This window comes from Trichomycterus rosablanca, chromosome 1 (genome assembly GCF_030014385.1).
Source record: "Trichomycterus rosablanca isolate fTriRos1 chromosome 1, fTriRos1.hap1, whole genome shotgun sequence".
Classification (NCBI taxonomy): domain Eukaryota; kingdom Metazoa; phylum Chordata; class Actinopteri; order Siluriformes; family Trichomycteridae; genus Trichomycterus; species Trichomycterus rosablanca.
This window is the reverse complement of record NC_085988.1, coordinates 44,961,290-44,987,498: the sequence shown is the minus strand read 5'-3', so window position 1 is coordinate 44,987,498 and position 26,209 is coordinate 44,961,290. Positions and strand designations below refer to the sequence as shown.

Sequence of the window (26,209 nt, the reverse complement as noted above, 5' to 3'; positions counted from 1 at the left end):
CACTTTCAGTTCTTGCAGGTGCAGGACTACACCTGGAGCTTATGTGAGGAAGTGTGATCCACCCTGTTAGACTAATTGTACAGGACTAATTGTATATCCCAAAATTAGCAGCAGTAAGTCTTTGACTAATATTTTTGCTACTCGTTTTGTTGTTTACACAAGGACTTAACAACTGACCAAATTAACTAACTACCATATTGTGCATTTGAGTTAAATAAAGCTAAAGCCCTTTACCCTTGATTTGCTCCTGGCCAACCAGAACCTGGGACAAAGCAGGCACACTAAAGAATAAATCTCCTCATTACACTACATATAACATTTATGTATAGAATTCATGATTTGCTCAACCATGTTAATTAATCAACTTAATTAATAAAATGTATGATTTGTTTACCCCATGTTAATCAACTTAATAAATATAATTTATGATTTGTCCACCCCATGTCAATTAATCAACTTAATTACTTTAGTGAATCAGAGCATGAGCAGGCACTTTATTAGGTAATAGATAAGTGGATATAAATGAGGAATATGTTGTATGCTAGAGAAAGAGAAGGTCAACAGATACACATAAATATAAAGTACATAATATTGCACTTAAAAGGACCATGTGATCACTATCTGGATAGCTTACATCACAAATAGGTACTTGCCGACATAGACAAACACACACAGGAACACATGCTCAAATACACATGCAGTCGTGAATAAATAATTCATACCGTGACCTGTCAATAATTCACCGGCACCGTTTCTGGTTACCATAGAGAAGTATGTCAACATGCAGCCTGGCCAGTAAAAGTGGAGTGTGCTGTCATTAGAGCACAGACTTAGCTGCTGTGTGCCTGTGTTTAATATTAAAGCTTGGCGTTCAATAGCAGCCTACACTTTGTAACACAATGCCTTCCCTTATGATCAAGTGATTCCAGATGTTCCACACTGTGGGCATGCACAGTAATGCTAAGCATGTACTGTAGATGCACGCGTATCAAATCTTGCTTTGTTTTGGCAAGAGTTTGTATGGATGAGCAGAAGAGGGGCAGGGAGTGTATGTGGCTCACCCGTCCTTGGAGAGATGGTGTCTGAAGAAGTCATTGGCTGCCAGTTTTATGGCTTTCTCAGGAGTAACCAGAGTTAAGTTCACTGCTGCACCTGAGCACACCAAAGACGAAAAACATGTTCATACTTCAGCCACATATTGCAGAAATGACCTTAATTAGACATTAATTTCTTAATCCAAGCAAAATTGTTAGAGTTAAACAATAGAATGCAGACTATATCTAGTACTGTAGAAGCCAGGTCAGCCGAAAGCACCGCTAGGATTCAAATTCGGATCTTGACAGCAGTAGGCTAGCATAATCACAGACTAAAAAAGCAGTTCCAAGAAAGCACTTACCTCTGTACATTCCAAAATAACCTTCTGAGCGTATAGTTTTGATAAGGCAATCTGACCTGCACAGAAAAGCCACCAATTACATTTTAAGAAAATGGAATTTTAGTCAAACAATGAAGTAAAATTCTACCAATTAAGGGTGCATTGCATTGAACATAAAAGTTGAATAACCTAAATGTGTTTCAGCTGTTTTATTGCCATAATGACAGCAAAAACAACTGCGCTGTTTCAGACTGCCGTAGAAGTAGAAGCTGCCTTGCAAGAAAGAAGTGCTACACCACCAAATTAATGATCTAAACTGTTGTGTATATATATATATATATATATATACAGTATACTTTCTGTGTTGTTTTTTGAGAAATAAGTGTAATCATTCAGTTAAAAAGACAAAAAACAGAAATTAAAACCACTAAAATTCCAAGATTGCCTTAACAAACTAGATTTTTTACAAGTGTGTATCAGGTTGGGTTTTGGCTGCCAAAGGAGGTGAGGAGGCCCATATGATTGATCAGTCAGTTTCTCTCAAACTGATGATCACCAGCTCCTCGTTGACCGTTAATTAGCTCCAGGTGGAAGGTTTTCTATCTAGTCATTGTTGGCAAACATGCCTTTCTCTTATGCTTATAGATGCAGGTTTTCTGTTGGCTATTGATGCAGACACTCTTTATCTGGGTGAGTGAATTGCCCCAGAGGTGGTGTGACAATCCTTTTTAAAGCAGAGCTCACATCTGGACCCATGCTGCACCGGTTGATAGGCTGGGATTTGCTGACTCAGTTATTGCAGCCTCCAGCTGGCTCTGGGTTTCCTCCAAGTCCTCTTTTTATACTAGGTTGTCACATACAGCTGGAAAAGCCATTTATTTTGAATAGAGATGCCATTTTTGTTGTTTTTGCCACCATTTTGTGCTCATGCCCTTTTTTGTTAGTGGCTTTTCGGCATAGTATTGTTCTACCTTGGTAAAGTATACTTCAGTTGGGTTCATTTTCAATTCTTGCAGGTAAGTGGCTACACCTCATACTTCCGTAGAAAGACACTGATCTATACGTACATGCTGGTGTAGAGTTTGGTCTGCTGGTTCTGTAAGCGGGTCTTGGCCAGGTCAATGGGAAACACACAAGTGACACCAATCAAGCCAGCAATGCCCCCATTTATCAACTTGGCAGGCAAACTGGAAGAATGAATTAAGAGAAAGAAGAAACAATGTTTATTTTAATGATCATAAAGAGTTCTATACAGAAAATGAAATAAATGATATAGAAATATGATTAAATGGGACCATTGTACAATGTAGACATTTATTAAGGTCTGATCACTGTTATTTATATCTTATGTAAAGATGTATCTGTCCAGACAGATTACTTACAACTATTAAAAAAACATGCTGACAAAGCAGGTGTGTGTGCTTCAAGGTCATAGGAACTTGGGTTTGAACCTCACCAGCAGAAGGTTTTTCTTTCCCCATTCCAATAAGTGGCTATATGACTATAATGACTATAAAATTAGTAAAGTAAACTGGTAAAAATGTGTAGCCATGTAATGGCTTGGTGCCCTGTCCAGGGTATATTCCTGCCTTGCGTGTAGTTTCCTGATCCCAGTGACATTGATCAGGATGATGAAGAAATGAGCAATGAATGGAAAAGACTGGTATCATGATTACCTGATCTGTTTGTCAGCCATATCTGTCGAACCGCAACTCCTCTGTATAGGTAAGAAAGTTTCTTCAGGGTGTCAGTGTTGAATGTCCTTTAGTTAAACTGCTGTATGGTTTCAGTGTGTTTGTGTTTATTCAAGTTTACTGAGGGTACCTGAAAGACACACATGGACAAAAAGGTGTTTGAAAAATGTGAACATTGTATTCCTGGCTACACCTCAGAATATGTGCCCAGTCATTCTCATGTGCCCATTCCCTAACATCATTTCCTTCTCTCTGGCTAAGGCTGTGTAAATCTAGAATAGTTCACAAGGTTCATCCTGTCTATAGTCAACCACACACACACACACACACACACACACACACACACACACACACTGTAACCTGCCTCTCAGAATAGCACATTGATTTTAGCTTTTGTCTTCCACTACAATGCATCCAGGCAACTGCCAGTAATATTTAAATAAAAATATTATTATTTAATTTCTATTCACTCAGCAGGAATGTTGTTAGGTACACCTATCTGCTAAATACATTAATTGGTTACGTATAAGCTACACCTACCATATAGATTAACTTTGTGGCTTTACAATTACTGCTTTATTCACTTTGTCACCCTTCTTGTAACCGATTTTTCAATCAAAGGAGGTCCTACATTGGCCTGTATTAGGTGCAGCATTGTTTTGGGGATTTCAAAACACCTTAATAGGGGGCACTCAGGTGGTCCAGCAGTCCAATGTGCCACACACATACCAGAGCATTACGAACTACTTTAGAGCTACAATGTCAGTGTCATTGCAGTGTTGTGAATGGTCCACCACCCAAAAATCATACGGTACACTGTGGTCCTATGGGGTTTCTTCTGATTAATAAAGCGCCCAGATATTCCGATAGCACACCAGCACCAAGATTCAGAACTCCTCGATTCGTTGCCACCAGTCCGCTGGGCACCATCTAGCAAGCATAATTGGCAGTGTCTGCAGCAGACACGGTTCTTCTAGGGTGGGATGACCGGACTATCTGGGTGAGGATTTCAAAAGCTGTGTGAGGACCCTGATTGGCAGATAGAGAGGTGCCTGTGTAGAGTGCATAGGTGAAAAAGGGTTCTGCTAATGGCTGCGTGCGGGTCGGAGGAGGCTTGAGCAGCAATATACCCACCACGACTGCAATCAGGGATCCCCCAGCAGCGAAAGACAAATTGACTATGATAAATTGGGAGAAAAATGGGAGAAAATGCATAAATTAAATAGAAAAAAAATAATAATAAATAAATAAATAAATGTGGTACAGGGGAGTGTGGCTACAGTCAGTAATTATAAATCAACAATGTTTATCTGTGTGGTAGATGAGCTTCTATAATGGCCAGTAAATGTACACTATATTGCCAAAAGTGTTCGCCCGTCTGCCTTCAGACGCATATGAACTTGAGTTTTATACACCTGTGGCCATGGAATTGATTGAAACATCTGAATTCAATTATTTGAATGGGTGAGTGAATACATTTGGCAATATAGTGTATGTACAGTACAGAAGGGTAGGTGTACCTAATAAAGTGTTAGGTGAGTGTGTGCATGCATTTCTGAATGCCTGCAGCTACACAGTTCATTATCATATAAAAGAAATTTATATAGCAAAGTCTGCTAATAATATAACACCGCTGTGAGAATTTTTTTTATGTTAGCAAATACAGCAAAGCCAGAAAGATTTAGACATAAGTGCTCTGGTGTCATTCTGTAAACGTTTTTGAAAAGTTTGGTTTGCTCTCTAGCTCTGACGCAGAATACAGCTATAAGCAGCACAGAAAAAGTATAGTTTTAAAGAAAGAACACGTAAAGCTCTGGCTCTGACGCTGAGCAGATGTGAGAGCGTTTTACTGTTGCCATTTCTCCACCCCTTTCAGCAACCAATCACTTCAGTCTTCATCTCCTCCCTCCATCTCCTCCCCTCTGACTTTCAGCCATTTACTGTAATGCTCCACAAACATTTTCACATCAACCTCCCCCTCTCTCTCTTAACTTTTTTTCACTACCAGCTTTTGAGTATAGAAATATCAAGAAACGGTTAAGCTCTTGCACACACAAAAAAACTAAAATGTTGTCTAAATTATATAAATCAGTTATTTTCCTAATTCAGATCATGGTCGTGTGAAACATTAGGTGCCAGGTAGGAACAATACCTAAACAGGATGCCAGTCTATAAAGGGTGGTCTTCATTTAAGTCAGTATTATATAGAAGCCAATAGAAGCACATTCTGATTAAACAGATTCTACTTTTTATCTTAACGTTTTATTGATCTCCCTGATTAATCATTCACAATACAGGCTAAAAAGAATTTGAACCCTTGTAATTTAATAATTGGTAGAATCTCCATCAATAGAGATAACATTTCCAGCAGCACAACACTTTATATAGTCTTGTACAACAATGAAAATGAATTTCAGGGATCTTTTAGCATTTTTGAGTTCAGGTCTGGGCTCCTAAGACTTTTTTTTTTTATTTTTTTTTTTTATTATCTATTTTTTCCCACTTTTTTCCCCCCAACTTTTATCCCCATTCTAATCGTGTCCAATTACCCTGATTGTGTCCTCTATACTGATTCGACCCTTTTGCCGCTGACTGAGGACGCCACTCAACTGACTTGCGCCCCCTCCGGCACGCAGTCAGTACAGCCTGCATTTTTCACCTGCACGAGCCGAGTTCATACACCGAGAGACACTCGGAATATCCAGACTGGGAATCATCTTTTTGATGGTGCAGCAGAAATACCATCTAAGTAGTCAATTCAGTCCCTGACGCAGCAAAGCAAGCCCAAACCATGATGCTCCCCCCTCATACTTTACAGTTGGGATGGGTTTTTGTTTGTGGTGGAACTGCCTATTTTTTCCCAAAATAGCGTTTGGGAATTTTTAGATCATTTGCATTCTTATGGATTGTTAAACAACAATTTATCTACTCTGTTTATGTATGGGGTGGTGCAGTGGCTCGGTGGGTAGCACTGTCCCCTCACAGCAAGAAGGTCCTGGGTTTGATCCCCAGGCGGGGCGGTCCGGGTCCTTTCTGTGCAGAGTTTGCATGTTCTCCCCGTGTATGCGTGGGTTTCCTTCAGGAGCTCCAGTTTCCTCCCACAGTCCAAAAACATGCAGTCAGGTTAATTGGAGACAATGAGTTGCCCTATAGGAGAATGTGTGTGTGTGTGTGTGTGTGTGTGTGTGTGTGTCTGCCCTGCGATGGACTGGCGCCCCGTCCAGGGTGTTACTGTGTGCCTTGCACCCGTTGAAAGGCTAGGATAGGCCAGCACAGACAAATACCATAAAGAAGAAATGCCTGTAAATTTAAATGACTGAGTAATGAAAGTGCTGTGTAAATCAATCAAACGATGGATCTTAAGGTAAAAAAGAGGCCTCGTGGTATTTACTTTACTTCACAACATGCACTGGAGCATTCATGTGTGAAAAAGTGCAACCTGGTAACCTGGCAAGTGTAGCTGCATATGGTAAAGACACCAAGTTGGATCATTACAGATAAAGGTAACCCAGTTGTTACAAGGGTTCTGAACATGAAATAGGCTTTTGTGTGTCTTACACCGCTGTGTAAGTTAATAGCAGACTACAGGAAACACACAGACACTAACTGACATACTATCAGTCTTTTTCACTCTAGCTATTTTCTTGCTTTCAAGCTTCTCTGTACTTCTTATCCTGTTCTGAATAGCTTCCCTGTTTGAGGTAACACTAATGCTTTTATTACAGTCCTCTCTATTACTGTGTCCTTTGCCTCCTAATTTGGAGTTCTTGGAACTTGTCCTTCTCACTGGATCGTGTTCTTTGTTTATCTCTTTATTCTGAGGTTTCCTTCTTTAGTTTCTTCTTTTTTATTTGAGCGCGCTCAACTATGATTACTCTTCTCGCTGTATTCTTGCAATGCTGTACTGGTAAAACATTACATTTTCATTCTTCAAATTTCTTCCTGTATTACAGACTGTCACAATCATGCAGTTTTAATTGTCATACAAATAATTACCAATTTCAATGTTGTGTTGTGGTAGGTTACATTATGCTGTGTTATGTACCCTTGTTTCTGCTTTCCTCTTTTGAAGTCATGCAGATAGTGGATTGGCAACACTAAATAGCCTGATACATGGCTTAAATTAATGAGTTTGTTATGCCCTGTGACCCTGTATTTGTAAACGTTCTGAATTAGAGGTTTGACATTTGTGCCTTCCCTGTAAATAATTTAATGAAAAGAAAACTGTCATTAGTGCACAGTCATCTCTAAGCTCATGAGCAAGCACAGTTAGTCTGAAAGTAGAAGAAATACTTTCAAAAAAACAAACTGCCCCTAGTTGTGGGCTAGTGAGTGACAGACGGTCACGATGTCCAGCACTAAGCTGCAGATATTATTCACATCAGCACCATGTCAGTGCTGAAATCAGAAAATTGACTCCTGGATTGCATGCTCAAGTTTACGACAGTTTGCTTTACCCAACACTGGCACTCGGATAAATCGTATCGAATCTCAGCTCTGCCATCCGGCAGGGCTGAGCGGCCACATGAACAACGACTGGCCTGTTGTTCATATAGGGGTGGGGTATTAAGCCGGATAGGGTCTCCTCGTGACTGATGCACTACCACCTCTGCTGGCTGATTGATGGCGCCTGCACAGAGGCGGGGAAAGAGTACGGGTGTGTCTCATCGTACACAAGGCTGTTTCGCATATATGCACTCACCTAGTGTGGGTGACAAAATGCATACGGCTACTGCCCACGTGTCGGAGGGGGCGTGGGTTAGCTTCGTTCTCCTCAAATCAGAACGGGTGTCGGCATTAGTGGAGAGGAAGCGTGATGCAATCGGGCAGTTGGACGCGCTAAAAAATCAGATGAAAAGGGGGAAAAATTGCATAAACAAAATATTTTTTTTTAAATGGCACACAAATTAGGCTGGCTCACTACTGCTGGGATCCAGGGTTCTAATCCTTTGTGATGCTATCGGCCAGCTGGCTGTCTACATACAAATATGATTGACCCTGTCTGAAGAAGTGGGGGTGGCTGAATTGGCGTCCTGTCCAGGGTGTGTTGTTGCACAGCGCCCAGTGACTCTGGGGAAACCGGGCCTGCAATGATCCTAACCAGGATAAAGCGGTGGTAAAGTATGAAAATCCAGCCCCCAATAGTGAATTGTGGAACAAGACATAATAAATTTTACTTTTTTAGTATAAAGATGACTAGGCGATAATAACAAAGAGAGGATGTGATATAAGAAGACTGCAGACTCAACAGAACCAGAATGTTAGCACTAAAGAAAGCTCAGCATTGGCACCACAGCAGAGCACAGCACCATCAGCAACTTATAAATGTTATTTAATCTGATATTTGGCATCTAAGCTACACAGAAAACATATACCTTATTTAAAGTTACATTTTTTAAGCTTTTTTAGTAGCTCAAAAATGTATTACCTAATAGCCTATTTTACTCACATACTTATGAGCGCACACACACACATACAATCACAAACTGTCATGATAAGTCCAACTGAGACAGAATTAGATAAGCATGTAGACAAATATTACAGAAATTACTTTCTGGGTACAATGTGAACTTCATTAAGAAATTTCACTGAACTTTGACTATCAGTTCAACCTTGCACATGAAAGACTCGATAACACTTACTCATACTTACGCAACAAATTCACTGTTCTGCCACACACATTCTGAATAAGATCACACACCAATACAAATTCTTAGTTGAATGTATTTTAAAAAGTAACTGCCATACTGCATCATTTTTACACTTTATGAGTAAAGATTATTTAACAGAACATAGCATATATTTGTATGTACATCATGTGAACATGAGACGAATCTGCATTTATGTAGAATAACCGTCAAATTAACTCTGAAAGTGTCCACATGTATCTGTGTTCAGCTACATTTTTCTCCTGTTTCACTTTTAAACTTGTGTTACAGTCAGGGTGCTGAGAAATTGTGAGAATCAGCTTTTCCGAGAGAGTCTAAAATGCTTACCTTGAAAAAAAAAAAAAGTAATGTAACTTAATGTATTAAAAGAACGACATAGAAACACTAAACCTCTCTTAATTATTAAAGCAGTAAGCCACGAGAGACCATGCGTTACTGCGATTTTATCACGGGGAAGGTTGTTTTGGCACAACGCAAAGCGGAGTGGCTTATTGCTTTTATAAAATGGCGGTCAACATAAAATAGAATAAAATACAACAATGTTCAATTCATAAATGTTTTTATTTACAAAAACACTTACAAAAAGCGTTCTTCCACGACCCCAGGTAGTTCGTTAACAGTGTTGCTAGGCAACATGAGGGCGAACATAACATTCACTTTTTCTTTTCAGTGGCGTATTAATATGGAATGATGTGAGGTGGTCATAGGGGCGGCATGGTGGCTTAGTGGGTAGCACTGTCGCCTCACAGCAAGAAGGTCCTAGGTTTGATCCCCAGGTGGGGCGGTCCAGGTCCTTTCTGTGCTGTTTGCATGTTCTCCCCGTGTCCACGTGGGTTTCCTCCGGGTGCTCCGGTTTCCTCCCACATTCCAAAAACATGCCACCAGGCTAATTGGAAACACTGAATTGTCCTACAGATACCTAGCCGCTGGACGCACAGACCAGTGCATTGCTGGTGCTGGTCCCAAGCCCGGAGAAAATAAGAAGAGTGTCAGGAAGGGCATCCGGCATAAAAATTGTGCCAAATCAAAGCGGATCGTGATCCACCGAGAGCCGACCCCGCAGCCGAATGGGACAAAGGCCAAGGAAAAGAAGAAGAAGAAGATGTGAGGTGGTCATAGGTGTGCGTTTATCGGGGATTTTACAACGGCTTCGAACACGGCTCAGCCAATCAGAATTTAGGACCGGAACTATCCGTTTTATAATACTGCTTTTTTGTTCTCTCCACTAATTAAGAAGCAAAAGGAAACAATAAAGAAGTAACAGTAAAGTGCAGTAAAGTGTTTTTTTTATATTTTCAGTATATAAGTATCAAAAACAACCCCATTATTTTACATTAGCCTAAAATATATGCAGTTCCGTGGGACCATGGAAAGCATTAACAGGTTTCCCATACATCCTTATGAGAAAAAAAAAACATATAACTCAACTCAACGCCAGTCTCAGAACCAACTGACGTTGAGTTTCAAGGTACTTAAAATGTTGCTTTGGTGACTTGATCAAAAAAGAGTTTTGTTTTGTTGAAATCTTTTACTACATTTGTATATACAATCTATAATTACGTTTATTTAGTCTAATATCATGCCATTGGGTGACTAATTTTTGCAATACATAAACAGGGTCTTGTCTATATAAATAAAGAGTTAAAACTTCAAATAGATGTGTTAGTAACCAATTTTAAAATTTTGGCTTTAAAATTTTTTGGTTTTTCTACATTTTATTTGGCTTAAATAACACAAAGAATCTACTACACCTGCACAATTTGTATGTGGCTCGCTCACACAGCTGTGTAGCAGCAGAAACAGTATGGTAGGCCAGATCACAAATGGCTTTGTACTGTCTAATTCTGTGCACTAAATAGTGTACAAAATAATACGTTTTACAACTTATACATTGAACTGTGTAGCCAAAATAACATCAGATATTTAGATATTATATTTTTACCGAGTCATCTATGTTGTCAGCTACATAAAGAGGCCAATTAGAGAATGTTTTATTGTATAGACTTTACAGTTTAATTTCAACACAAGTCTTGAATACAGGTCTATGTCTGGGTTAAATGACAGCTACAGTTTAATAAAATGGTGACCAGCTTCTTATTAGTTACAAGCAATTATATATTTTTGTTAAAGATTAAGACCTTAATTTGTCGAGTGCTATGTCTCTAGGAGGACAGTCTCTGACATTTCTTAGTCAAGTAAGGTAGTACACAAATACATACTAAATCAGTGACAAATAAAAACTAGAATACTTCACACACTAAACTGTACATACACTATATGGTCAAAAGCATCACAACACCTATTTTAATTCTGAGTATTAAATTAATGTGTTTCAGGCACAGAAACTGCTAACAGGTGTAATAAATCATTTCAGACTGTCCCCCTGTACACAAAGCAAGGTCTATAAAGACATGAAGAAAAGCTTGATTTAAAAGAAACCACAGTGACCTGCACCGAACCCTGACCTCAGCCCCACTCAACAGTTTTGAAATAAAATGCAACATCAATTCTTGACCAAGGCTTTCTTGACCAACCTCAATGCCCAGCCATACATATGCTGTATCTAAGCTGAACCTATTTGCATTGCATTGGCAGTGCACTAAAAATGAATTCAATTGTTTTTTGTTTTACTGTATTATTATCGTATCATGCACCATGTATCAGAATGCATATAGTATTGTATTTATCTAAGAAATCTACTCCCCTACTACTGTATACAGCACTATACAGCACAAACATGATCACACTGAACATGATCAGATCAGATTTACTGCTTTTAGCTCTTAGTTGTCATGGTTTCTTCTGAAGTGGTAAATCTGGAAAGAAAGTGAGAAAAATGAAATTTTTTTATATTGTAAAAACAAACACAGTTTTACCAGAAGCCTTAACAGAAATCGACATATTTTTGATAGTACCAATTACCACTGTGTTGCTAGTAAACCTGGTTTAAACAATACCTACCCTCCTCTATTGGGAGGATACCTCAGTACAGGCACGTGCACAGATAGACCCCTAGTGGTGCTCAAGCACCTGCCCTTTTGCCCTGGATGAGAAAAGTGCCCTTTCTGCTGGAGCGCAATTTTTTTCTACATTCATCAATATTTAAAAATAAAAATTACCCTCTCTGTCATCACTTCCCCCCAAAAGTGTTTTGATATCTGACGGGCATTTACTTGAGTTCTTGTGAGAATTCTGCCCCGATCTGATCCGCAGTGCGCACAAGCTCCCACCTTGCCCCTCTCTCCTCCTCGCACTCATGCAGTGCTGAGCGCCAGGCCAAACCGCTGCTACACACTTCTCCTCTGACCCGCAGCATCAGACAGACAGGTCATGACATTAATGAATTACTGACGTTTTTCATGTTTAATGAAGGTGGAGCGGGACAAACTGCAGCAGACAGACAGACAGACAATTTAAAGACAGTTTTACTGTTTTACAAATTAGATAAGTTCACTAGTTTTGTTTCATTTAAAATCTTACTTATTTTTATGTGAAAGCCTGAAGAAGAAAAAAAAGCGTGAGCACAAACATTTGCAGGAGAATGTCAAGTAGCTCTCACAGTAAAGTGTTGAAAATAGATACAAACATACAATATTTTATAATTACAGCATCCTGGCCAAAACGCTGTGTAGGAAAGGTCACCTTTAGTCAAGGAGTTATTATTTTTGTTAACAAAAATAAATATATAAGTTAAATATTCTTCTGTGGTTTTTTTTTTATTTTATTAATAATTTTGGTGATGGGTGCCCTTTTTTTGGCTTGAGCACCTGCCCCCAAAAATGTCTGTGCACGTGCCTGCCTCAGTAAATGCTGTAAAATGTTTTGGCTTTTTCTGTCTTTGGAATAGGATAGCACTAGGGCTGGGCGATATGGATCAAAAATTATATCTCTATATTTTTTTCTGAATGGCGATATACGATATATATCTCGATATTTTTTTATCCCATAAGGTAATAACAAAAAGACACTTCTGAGACAAAGCTACATGTTCCAATTTTTTTACAGGCACTTTTATTAATATTCATGCTGGGGAAGCTTCACACAAGAATTATTTTTCCTTAAAAAAAAAAAAAAGAGCTATTCTAAGAAAAAAAAAAAGTTGTTTTCTAAGGCATCTCCTGTTGTGTAATGTAAATTACAAATATATTGTCTGGCCCTTTAAGAATGTTAGGTGCACTATAGGGCGCAGGGAGCAAGTGTGTAGGGAAGATGTCGGAATGACACGGTTTCCGGCTGAGCTTGTGTGACATTAAAAGTAAAACCCCGTTAAAGTAAACCCCTCGTTAACCCCCCACCCCCCCATGTTTGGACTTTAGACTTTATGTATATGTCACCACAACATAAACATTTACATTAATATTTTCTTTTACTGTATAGAACTCAGTTCTGTAATACAGGCAGAACTAATCGTTCATGTTACTGTGTAACTATTACAACATTTAATGCATTTTAATCAGCGTTCTTCTTCATGCACTTTATTATTATTTAACAGCTTTATTTGTTGTTTAATTGCTGTTTGCTCCTTGTTTACTGCAGAGTTAGTTCATGCAATTTAATAATGTTTGGTTGTTTATTGGCCGACAACAAGAAATACTATAATAGAAGATAAATAAATAAATGACGTTTCGGACGTCGGGCGATCGTCTAGTATAAACTAACACGACCACGTACAACATCCAGTACAGAAATCCCCATAATGTTTGTATTTACAGATAGAGCAAGTATATGCACATCACATATACAAACACAAGAGTCAGAACAACAGGAGACGCACCGCTACGTTATTATTACTTTCTCAACACTTAATGTGAAGTAAATACGTGCATGTCAGCGCGTGCATGCGCTTGTATTGGTTTTTGAAACGAATAACGACTCGTTTTCTTGTTTTTTAACTTTGGGATTTGAAGTGAAAAACGAATGAAGGTACACGGAGCTGGAACCTTTTGTCTGGACTTGTTTTCGGCATTCTCTACAGAATACATTATTCTGCTGCTCATCTGACACTTTGAATTCGAACCGTCCTCTTCCATAGCTTCTGTCACGTCTTTATCCGTCTCCATGCTATCGCTGCCTGCAGGACTTACTGGTGAAGCGGTGGGGGCGGGGCGAGTTGTGTTCAGTGAGGGAGAGAGGTGGGGCAGGTGAACATGTGCAGAGACAAACTGGGAGAAGAGAAAGACGAACTGTCTGATCTAACTGGAACGCAACATCTATATCGATATATGCGATATTGTCTTATCTTATATCGCGTATGAAAATATATCGATATTTTATAAAATCTCAATATATCGCCCAGCCCTAGATAGCACCAAGGAATAGTTGTTGTTTTTTTATTAACCACTACGGTTACAACTGCATGCTGTTCACTAACTTTACTGGTGATGCATGGTCATGTTATATTTGGGGTGTGTGTGGGGTTAGGCCTATTCCAAGTGCATAGAACCAGACAGGGGAAACATTTATGTTTGTTTTTGGTTTATTAATATATAGTGTTTCCTAATTTAAACAAAAGTGAAATCATAGTACAGTAGAAATAAACTGCACATTTAAGGTCCTGTCATGGAATCTTACTGAGATTTAAGTCATGAACTAGGTCATTCTACAACCATAATTTTCTTTCTTTAAAGGCATTTAGAGGTGCAGTTGTGCTTTGGATCATTGTCTTGTTGCATAAATTATTCACACCTAAGCTTTAAATATAGGACTGGTGACCTGACATTCTACTTTAAGCCTTTCTAGTACAGAGCATAATTCATGATTCTGCCAATTATAGCATTTTGCCCAGACCCTAAAGCAGCAAACCCTTCACACACATTTGACTATTTGAATGAAGTTCTAATTGTGGATATTTGACTGTTAGTATGATGGTTTTACTGTAGAATTCTGTGTTAACTTTTTGCCAGTTGTAAATGGACGGTCCACTTGAAAACACATCAGAACACAAAACATTATCACAAGACTTGGGGTCATTAAGGGTTACAGTTCCTCAAATATTCATCTGGGTACTTTTGTGTGAATAGATTTTGGTGGGCCAAACACTTTTAAGAGAATTTATCAGAGTTTCATGCTTTTCTCTTCTAAAGTTTATTTTAATGTTGGTATAGTGTGCTGCATGTGGAGGGACTTTAGATACTCTTCTTTGCTGGAAAGGTTCTATTTAGTTGATATTTAGATTCAACATTCACATTTTTACAAACAAATTCACAAACTTTTAACTAGTTTACTGAGTGACTAAATGAGCAACTACTTTTACGCACAGGGTCAGCTGGTGTTGGTTAACCTTTTCTTTCAATTAATGAAACTTACTTACATTTTCAGCATTTAGCAGATACTTTTATCCAAAGCGACTTACACAATGAGCAATTGAGGGTTAAGGGCCTTGCTCAGAGACCCAACAGTGGCAACTTGGTGGTGGTGGGGCTTGAACCGGCAACCTTCTGTTTACTAGTCAAGTACCTTAACCACTGAGCTATCACTGCCCTTATCTTATACCCTTATTTATACCTTTAACTTATCTTTTAGAATTAATAGTAAAAATCAGTAGAGAGGGAAAGGCTCTTTCTTGGCACTGTGTATGTATGTACAGCCTATGTAGCCAGTAGTTTTTCAGGTTATATTCACACAAGTACTTTGCATTGTTGTGCCTTAAGCAGTTTTAAAGAGTGACGTATCTGCCAAATATATAAATGTCCTAATTTGTAGTCAGGTGCCCATTTGCTTGAATTCAGCCCCATAGTTCAATTTAACTAATATAATCATATTTCAGAAACCTAGTAATTTAGTGTAATCTTTGATAAGTTTTTATAATCATGTTTAAAGGAAAGGAGAAGAGGAAAGAAGACTTAGACAACGTTCCATGGAGTATTCTGGTTTGCATGGCTGAGATTCGAATAGTTTTACAATTTTAGTTAAAAGTTTCATTGGAAGAAGCATTAATGTGGTGCCAAATCTAACCACAAAAATTTCACGATGGTACAATAATGCTTATATACGTATGCTCCTATTATAACCCCAAATCAGGAAAGGTTGGGACAGTATGAAAAATGCAAATAAAATAAAAACACAGTGTTCCTTACATTTACTTTGACTTTTATTTGATTGCAGACAGTTTGATCCCAAGATATTTCATGTTCTCTCTGCTCAACTTCATTTCATTTATTATTATACCTCCATTCCTGCATTTCAGGCCTGCAACACATTCCAAAAAAAAAGTTGGGACGGAGGCAATTTAGGGCTAGTAATGAGGTGAAAAAACTAAATAATGATGTGATTCCAAACAGGTGATGTGAGCAGGTGATTGTAATCACAGTTTGGTACAAAAGCAGCATTCTGAAAAGGCTGAGCAAAGCTTTGATGAGCAAAGATGATCAGAGGATCTCCAGTTTGTCAACAAATGCGTGGGAAAATGATTGAAATGTTTAAAAACAATGTACCTCAAAGAAAGATTGGAAGGGATTTGCATATTTCTCCCTCTACAGTGCATAATATCATTAAAAGTTTCAAGGAATCAGGAGGAATTTCAGTGCTGTCCCAACTTTTTCTGATTTGGGGTTGTTAATGTATTTCCAGTGTGTATGGCCACTTTAAATGTACACAAATCCTGTATTTTATAAGAACAAAGAAATGTATGTTTAAAAAGTACAAATAAATATGGGGAAAGTATTTAAACACCACAAATTAGAAGCAATAATAAAGCTGCAACACTGATATTGGCAATTACAGCTTCCAGATATCTACACTTAAAGATAATTAGCTTTATTTGCAGCATTGCGGTTTAATCTTGTTCTAATCCTTTCGGCATAGTATCTGATCTATTTTGCATTGGAAGGAAGACGAGTGGAATTGAATGCTTATTGCATAATGTGTTGTTCTATTGTTCTTACTGTTTGTAGATTTCCTGCAACTCTTTCCTGTGACTACTAGCTTATCTCTTGACCTTTTTTATCATTAGTCTGAGAACAGGTTGTGAAATCTTGTGTCACACCTGTCCAAAGATGATTCATGGTTCAACAAACAATTATATTAACAGACATGTTTAGGAGTTTTTTTATGACTCTGTAGCTTTTTCCATTTATGTGCTGTGTAATAATTTTGTCTCTAGGAGTTTAATAAGCCCCGTCACCTTTTACTATTTAGTGCATGAAATATTCCCAACCAAAAGCAACTGGTTTAATGATTAAAACAGGTGCTTTCATCCAGAGCAGTGAGAATCTGCCACATATGTCCTTTTCACCTGAATAAAGTACAATGACATGACTTTTAACAATTTGGCTAACCAACTTAATTATGTTTTTTAATAATAAACAAATGTTGTATTTGATGTCAGCAACAAAATATATTTAAAGTTACACCATTTTAAAAATCCACAATATACAGATGACGGTGATGGTAACAGGTGAGGAAAACATGATTGGGTATAAAAGGAGGATCCACCAAAGCATCTGTCTTTACAATGATGGGTTGTGGCTCACTACTTTGTGCCAAACTTTGTAAGAGTATTATCAATCAGTTCAACATTAGTATCAATGCAAAACTGCAAATAATTTAGCATCTACTTTACATAATATTGTGAAAAGATTTAAGGAATTCTAAGATATTGCACATTTTTCAGGTCCATGGTTATTTCATCAAGACAATGCCACAAGGCCTCATTCAACATGTGCTACAAGACTGCCTCCACTCTTGATCTGTCTCCTATTGAAAATGTATAGTGCATCATGAGCACAGATTCAGACAATGACTACCATGTTAGGACTAGCTGAAGTTTTGTATCAAACAAGAATGGGCAAAAATTCCACTTGCAATCTGCAACAATTATTGTCCTCAGTTCCCAAACCATTAAAAACTGTCATTAATAGAAACAGTGAAATAACAGCGGCAAGCATTCCTCTGTTCCAACATTTATAAATGTGATTCAGTAGGGCGCTCAGGTGGCGCTAGCACACCAGCGCCAAGATTCTGAACTCCCAGGTTCGAGTCTCGGCTCTGCTACCGGTTGGCTGGGTGCTCTCTAGCAGGCATAATTGGCTAATGCCTGCAGCAGACAAAACTGGCCTCCAGTCTGCTAGGGTGGGAAATGATCGAATTTAACAAAGGGGTGTAAGGATCCTGGTTTAACAGAGGAGTGTAAGGATCCTGGTTGCACACCGGTTGAGGAGCGCAGAGGTCGGGGCGTGGCTCTCCGTGCGCGAAGCCGGTCTCACCCGCAAATCCACCAAGGTGTGGGTGTGTAAGAAGAGATCAGTAGAGGGGGAAAAAATGCTAAATAAATAAATAAATAAATGTGTTTGAAAGAATTTCTTAGATCTTTACAAACACATTTTAATATCCTGTTGTACTTTTATGTATGCATTTTTCCCTTTTCCCCAATCTATTTGTATCTAATTATCCAGATGCATAAATTAAGAGGTGCGCTTCTCAGTGCGCTCTTAATGCTGTTCCCAAGCCTGACAGATAGGAGGGATGTGTCAGAATGGACATCATACGTAAAAACTGGTATGCAGACCAGATCCGCTGTGACAACCATAAATACAAGAGCAGCCAAAAGAAAAAAAATAAAGATATGCAAGTATAAATGCATCTGCAACCTTTTAAAGCCACCTTTGACATCCAATTCATCAAGTCCTGGTGTTAACACCAAAAAAATCAAAAACACCAAGCAAATGCACAAACAGGAGACAAAGGAGACTAACTCTTTAGGTAATGTGTACTTCATCAAGAGATCGATCGCAGGAGAAACAAACCAGTGCTAATCAGTGATAGTGCTTACTGATTGCCTTAATAACTTCTGTGCTGAAGAAAGGAATGCAACTAAGACAGACAGAAAAACAAAAAAGGAAAAGAAAATGAAATATTGCCATTTTACAGTAGGCACTCTTGGTAAAGATGGGTAAAATGCCTCTAATTATAGGCACCCCTAGAGTTCTCTAACATAATGTACCTCATGAAGCATTCACCTACTTCTGTAGTGTGTTTAAGTTTTTATTGGCTAGGTTTTAGAATTATAAAAGCATAGTTTCTCCTGGGTTTAATCCTTAGTTCCGATCAATACCTTTTTTGCATGTTCTCCCTGTGTCCATGTGAGTATCCATTGGACACTTTGGTTTCTGTCCATAATCAGAAATGAAACTGGCTATTCTAAATCACAAATCAGTGAGTAAATTCATTTAGAATTGTGTGTTAACCTGAGTTGGGATCGACACCTTGGCCAGGATGTTCACCCCCTTTCCAAGCTTGGAGGGTTGTGTCCCACAATGCATGCCATGTATTCATCAAAATAGTCATCAAATACAGTACTAACTGGACACTCTTTCAGTATTGTAATACTTAATTTATAACACATTTAGCAAATCATTTAACAAATAATTTAGGTCTTTTCTGGAAAACACTTTAATGTTGCACATTTCATGAATGGATGGATGGATAGATGGATAAATAGATAGATTTTTGTTAATTACATAAAATAAATTAACTTCTAAATATTACCAATATTTACTTGGTTAAATGATATAAAAACCATTGGTTAGTCAGTTTTCAGGCAACAAGCAGCCAACTTGCTTATTAAGCTAAATCATAGCAAAGCAGGAATGTGCAATACATTTACAACCTACACAGGATACAAACACTATTCAGCACATCCAAAGGTAAGAGGTCACAGAGTCAAAGTAAAATTATTCCCATCCCTCTTCACCACAATTCTGTGCTACGTGAGCACCTGTTTAGTCAAGTGCTAGGATGTTGGGTGTAGCATGTTTTTCTGAGTATGCTGAGTTATGCAAAACTCCAGCCCTCTCAGGTTTTCATTTACATACATTTATTCTGCACTGATTCTAAACCCACACTAAAGTCTGGCACAGGTGTTATGGTTACTATGCTGTCTAATAATACCAAATAATTACAAATAAGGTGATTTAGTAACACCCATTGCTAACAGGTGCATAAAGTCATATATTATTATAATAAATAAATAATATGCTTGCATTTTTTGGCAACAGTTTGGGGAAGGCCATTTCTTAAAAAAATACACACTTCTGTCCATAAAGACATGGTTTGATGAGTTTGGTGCTGTGATATTCGAGTGGCCTCATTGTACAGCATCAGCTCCTGGCCAAAACCCTGTAGCTGTCAGCTACAAATGCTCTCAATCAATCTACACTTAGTCACTCATAATGACAAAGTGAAAACCTGCTTTGGAATTTTGCTAAGTGACATGTAACTGGTAAAACATGGTGGTGAAAGGATTAGGCTATGGGAATGCTTCTCAGTAGCGTCAGAAAGACTGGTAAGAATGAAGATAATGATAAATGCACCCAAATACAGGAAAATCCTTGAAGAAACCCTAAAACATGATGATGGTTTACCTTTAACAAACAATGCATAAAGACCCAAAGCATGAATACAAAGCAACACTGTAGTGGCTTTGGGGCATGTCTTTAAATGTCCTGGAGTTGCCCAGCAAAAGCCCAGTCTTAAATCCCATGGAACATCTGTGGTGAGACCTCATTATGACAGCTCACAGAAATTTGCCATCCAGTCTGATTAAGTTTAAGTCAATATCCCATGAATGGGATAAACTGCCCAAATCCAGGTACGCAAAGCTTGTAGAGGTGCATCCAAGGACACTTGATTTCAGGTTCTTGATTTCAGTTTTTTGAGATTGAATTCATTTTCAGAAAGCTATAAAAACGTATTTTACTTCGTCGTGATGGTTGATTAAGTATAGACTGATGAGTAAAAATGGCAATTACATCAATTCAAAATAAAATTCACAAGACTCAAAATATCAAGGGGTCTGAATGCCTGAATCCACTGTAGGTAAAACTTTTATATGATAACATAACATAGTATATGGGTAATTGAAATAGTTAGAATGTATTATTGTAATTATGAAATGTTTTGCTCAAAATGTACAGAAAATCTTTACAGCCGCTTAAGTGTGACATGCAATCACCTACAGTTTAAATCAAAGGTGTTCATACAATCTCAAGTATGGACAGCCCTGATCAAATTCCAAGTTTTCCTTCTTTCCTAAAGTAAGTTAACACAATCTCTACAGTTTGTAAAAAATGTAAGTATTTTGGCCTTGTGACTATTATTATGGCTCAATCACTGAACTTAACCAAGCTTAAGAAGCAGTACATAGATTTTCTATTTGATTAAGCACTGTAATACAGTTCAAATCTAGCTCATACCGAAAGCCTCAGCCAGGACCACAGGATTGGGAAATGGCCTTGATGATCAACGTAATTTCTGCTGGGAAACATGCCAGGAATGTTTAACACAAACCTTTGACCCCAGCAAAGTGATCAGACGGACACACACGTCATTTTATTCTACCTGAAGCAACTGCTGCAAGATCTGCTGTCTGGGCATTTTAAAAAACTTGTTATTCCACATGAGTTTTTCACTTGGGGGCTTTTTGACCACCACTATGACACTGAGATATTTAATCTTCTATCAAAGGTTTCATCTGACTCCAGCATGCACACATCTGCCTAAAAACCTAGTGAGTTTTAGCTTACTAACAAATGAGCTGAGGCGACACAACCCACTAGGATGCCAGCTTACATAACACTCCATGTACTGAAACACTGACAAGCCTAAATTTGCAAGTAAATTACACTTGTACACCCTTATACAAATTAAAAATCAAGAGAATGTATTAACATTTGAAAAGATTTCAGCATTTGTCCACTATATTTAATATTTTTTGTGAGAAAAGTTGTGCCGCACTGAATGCTGGCATTGCCTTCACTGCTGAGGAAGAACTTTATGCTCCCTCATTATTCAGACCCAATGTTTATTTATTTATTAGGATTTTAATGTCACGTTTTACACACTTTGGTTACATTCATGACAGAAATGGTAGATACTCATTACACAAGATTCATCAGTTCACAAGTTTAATGTCAAACACAGTCACGGACAATTTTGTATCTCTAATTCACCTCACTTGCATGTTTTTGGACTGTGGTAGGAAACCCACACAGACACAGGGAGAACATGCAAACTCCACACAGAAAGGACCTGAACCACCCCACCTGGGATCAAACCCAGAACCTTCTTGCTGTGAGGCAACAGTGCTACCCACTGAGCCACCGTGTGCCACCCCAGACCCAGTGTCACAGTCCAAACTGGTCATGGTAAGGAAGCAGTTTTACAACATCTTTGTGAGGCAGCAAGTAACTTAAATACACCGATCAGACATAACATTATGACCACTGACAGGTGAAGTGAATAACACTGATTATCTCTTCATTACGGCACCTGTTAGTGGGTGGGATATATTAGGCAGCAAGTGAACATTTTATCCTCAAAGTTGATTTGTTAGAAGCAGGAAGAATGTAAACCAGCAGTGGTAAACCAGCATCAGGGTCATGGGCGGCCAAGGCTCACTGATGCACGTGGGAAGCGAAGGCTGGCCCGTGTGGTCCGATCGAACAGTAGAGCTACTGTAGCTCAAATTGCTGAAGAAGGTAATGCTGGTTCTGACAGAAAGGTGTCAGAATACACAGTGCATCACAGTTTGTTGCGTATGGGGCAGCAAAAGGGGGACCAACACAATATTAGGAAGGTGGTCATCTAATTCATCTAAATTCATCTTAGTGTAATTACATAGAGTTAGCTAAAGTTGATACAGATGATAAGAGGCTAACTGTTCACCTGTGGAGATAGAGTTCACTCATAACCTTGGGCATTGTGCTCCTGACACCTTAAAATGTTCCCACTGGTCTGTGAAGTAATGTATGATATGTATCAGGAGGCATTTAACTTTATATAAGCATACTTTTTAAAAGTGAAAGGTGTCAGTTTGTAATACCTTCATCTATACATCAATGTTTGTCTGGTGGCAGTTCAAATGTAGAATATTTCACTTTCTTAACCTTGTGCCTACATGACTTTAATGAATTTAATGTGTATAGTTGTGCTTAGGCCTACTGACCTTTCTCCTCATAAATGTCATTATGTAGAATGTCTAAATGCGAGTTGTTTTTTTCATGAAAACCATACAAACATAACGTGGTCAATCGCTTAGTGTTTAAACTTTCGATTAGGAAACGGCTCGCAAAAGAAAAAAAAAACGAGAATTCATGTTATAATGTTAGAAATCTACTAGTTTTGATTTTGCACAGACGGTCACGTTATGTCAGTCGTGAGCGCGCGCCAAGGCAATCGGGAGCGCGCACGAGAGTCGCGCTGGTGCCCGGTGCATCATTTTATCAGTAACATCCTCACCCATCTGTCTGTATACCTATAAATGTATAGACATCAGTGAGAAGAGAGAGAGAGAGAGAGAGAGAGAGAGAGAGAGGAAAAATACAAGGCGTGCGGTACACGCAAAGCAATAAGTAAAGCAATCAGTAATAATGTACCATGCATATATAAATATACTATACATAACCACAATGGAGAAATTCATTAGAAATATCGGATTACAAACAGATCGCTCTGTGTGTTAGGATGAATCGCGTTAACAGTCAGATGTGTATAAGGAGAAAGAATATATCCTACTTTAACATGTTCTGAACGACTGCTAAAATCAATGCTATGTAAAGACATCATGTAAATGACAGTATCGCATGTGACAGCAGCAAAGCTTCAAATAGGAGCGGGGTTTTTCATAGAGAATCACGCCTCGTCACATAACGGGAAAACACTCGCTCCATACATACATACTCCATAAATTCATCCATAATAGCGGACCTGATGAAATTTCACCCCAAACCACTGATCCCGATCTAAACGATAAACACTACATAATAGCAGGTAATGAATAATTGATCATAGTCATACCGTGGTGTTGTATATCCCGTTATGTTTAACACCTGATGTGTCTGTAATCTCGTCCAGTCCACTCCGGCACTTCAATCTGCCAAACAAAACTAGTGTTTCAGTCCCTTAAATAAATAAAAGCTAAAGAGGAGCGTGTGATGAGAAGGGCTGAAAGAGAAGGACAGTACAGGACAAGCCGAGGAGGAGCACAGCATAGGTGAGAAAAACGGAATCCAGCGCTTATATGAAGAGCAGGACAGAAAAGAGCTCCCCCTCTGGATCAAGATGGAATTGCAGCCGGAGTAAGCGCTGGGGCGGGGCTTTGAGCGTGGTGTCACCATGACGACAATCGCACTCCGTAACCTTGAGGTAAAACAACAAGGCCGATATGATCTTGCATCATTCATTCTCTCTAACCAATCCATCCTAGTCAGGGTCACGGTGGGTCTGACGCCACACCCAAGGGCAACCAGCTCAACTTAGAGTAGCCAATGTATCTTCTGCATGTTTTAATAAAATACAATGCCTTTATTAGTCATATACACCGATCAGCCATAACATTAAAACCACCTCCTTGTTTCTACACTCACTGTCCATTTTATCAGCTCCACCTACCATATAGAAGCACTTTGTAGTTCTACAATTACTGACTGTAGTCCATCTGTTTCTCTACTTACTTGCAGTGGAAGGAAAACCTATAAAAAAAAACACAAACACACACCTGTACATAAAGTCTGTTAAATAGCTTTTTTCCACCCAATAATTAAAAGACTAACACCATAAACATACCATTATTAATTAATTGCTTAATCCCAATTAAGGTCACAGTGGGTCCTGCACTACCAGGACAACTATAGCCAAAGTAGGAGTACTCCACGGGCAGGGTGCCACCCTGTCACAGGGAATTGATGATAGGGCTTTTTCTTACCTTTCTGACCAAAGCCTTATCTGCTCAGATGTATGATTAAGCCGAATGGCCAACCTAAGGTAGGTTCATGGTCAAGCCAAGCTTTTTTCATTTCAAACTTATTGAGGCACCTTTGATCCTGGGAACACTCAACGCTCTAGATTTTTCTAGTTTTATATCCTAGCCCTAATCCTTGCCCTAAACCACCCACCCCCAACCCCCGAAAATTGCAAATCAAGTCAAGTCAACTTTATTTATATAGCGCTTTTTACAATAGACATTGTCTTAAAGCAACTTTACAAAATCCAGGACCAACAGATACAAAAACCCCTGTTGAGCAAGCCGAGGGTGACTGTGGCAAGGACAAACTCCCTGAAAATTACAGGAAGAAACCTTGAGAGGAACCAGACTCAGCAGGGCCCATCCTTGGTGGTCTGGAGGATACTTTAAATAAATACACGATTTACACAAATCATACAAACACAGAATTAAATGAACTAAAAGTTATAACTGGCAATAAATAAAGAAAGAAAGAAATAATAATAATAGAGTTATTATTCGGTCTAATCTTTAATAAAGTCTGTAGTGAGTTCTTGTCATTCTTAGTGCAATTACTCCAGACCCGTCACATCCGGCAGGAGCAGCATCGTTGGCACTGCAGTCTCGACTTTAATCCTTAACCTCGGCGGGTAAACGGGTTTCCATCAGAATGCCCTTGGGGTAAAACAATAGAGAATGTAGTTAATAATGTACAATGCTAGTTAAGTAAAACAGTTTTACAGAGAGTTTTAGACTCCGGCAGCCCTAATTATTACAGCATAACTAAAAGGGAGAGCGAGCAGGTAACAAGGTCATAAAGGCTTTTACAGGACATCAGCGCCCACCTCTCCTACCCAAACCAGAGTGATCGGACAGGAGAGGCAGAACGACAGCAACCCAACATCCCTGATCACCACAAGTTTCTATGACCAAGAACCCCCAAGCTCTGCGCCTTTGTCTATACTAATCAAAAGCCTGAGAAAATAAATATGTTTTCAGTCTAGACTTAAACATTGAGACTGTGTCCGAATCCCGAATAGAGGCAGGAAGATTATTCCAGAGTTGTGGAGCTTTGTAAGAAAATGCTCTTCCACCAGCCGTGATCTTTTTAATTCTAGGAACTATAAGTAACCCTGCATCTTGTGAATGAAGTGGACGCGCTGGGCTGTAGTGATTAATAAGTTCACTCAGATACTGTGGAGCCAGACCATGTAGCGCTTTATAGGTTAGTAAAAGTATTTTGTAATCAATGCGGAATTTAACTGGCAGCCAGTGTAGAGATGATAGAACAGGACTAATATGATCAAATTTTTTAGTTCTAGTTAGCACTCGAGCTGCTGCATTTTGAACTAACTGGAGTTTGTTTATAGATCTACCAGAGCATCCAGTTAGAAGAGCATTACAATAATCAAACCGAGAAGTTATAAACGCATGGATCAGTTTTTCAGCGTCATTTACAGATAGTATATTTCTTATTTTAGAAATATTATGCAAATGATAGAAAGCAACTCTAGTAATATTATTAACGTGTGTATCAAAGGAAAGATCTGAATCTATTGACACCTAAGTTTTTTACATCAGAGCTAGGAGTAACAGAGAAAGTGTTTAGGTGTAGCACCAGGTTAGACAACTTGTCTCTTGCAGCTTTAGAGCCAACAAGTAAAACCTGTTTTATCCGAATTAAGTGAAAGAAAATTACACGACATCCAGTTTTTAATGTCGTTTACACAATCTTCTATCTTACTGATTGTGT

The 26,209-nt window shown here is 38.6% G+C and overlaps 1 protein-coding gene across 1 annotated transcript in view; it reads right to left on the bottom strand.

Moving 5' to 3' along the window:
• Window positions 1–23,676, bottom strand: part of slc25a22a (solute carrier family 25 member 22a) — a 35,026-nt gene extending 11,350 nt beyond the window's left edge. The window contains exons 1-5 of the mRNA XM_063003536.1: window positions 23,532–23,676; window positions 3,052–3,199; window positions 2,443–2,562; window positions 1,397–1,452; window positions 1,062–1,152 (exon numbers count right to left, since the gene is read on the bottom strand). Of these exons, the coding sequence (XP_062859606.1) occupies window positions 1,062–1,152; window positions 1,397–1,452; window positions 2,443–2,562; window positions 3,052–3,071 (287 nt within the window). The 5' untranslated portion in view covers window positions 3,072–3,199; window positions 23,532–23,676. The remainder of the gene's footprint in view (window positions 1–1,061; window positions 1,153–1,396; window positions 1,453–2,442; window positions 2,563–3,051; window positions 3,200–23,531) is intronic.
• Window positions 23,677–26,209: the final 2,533 nt, after the last annotated feature.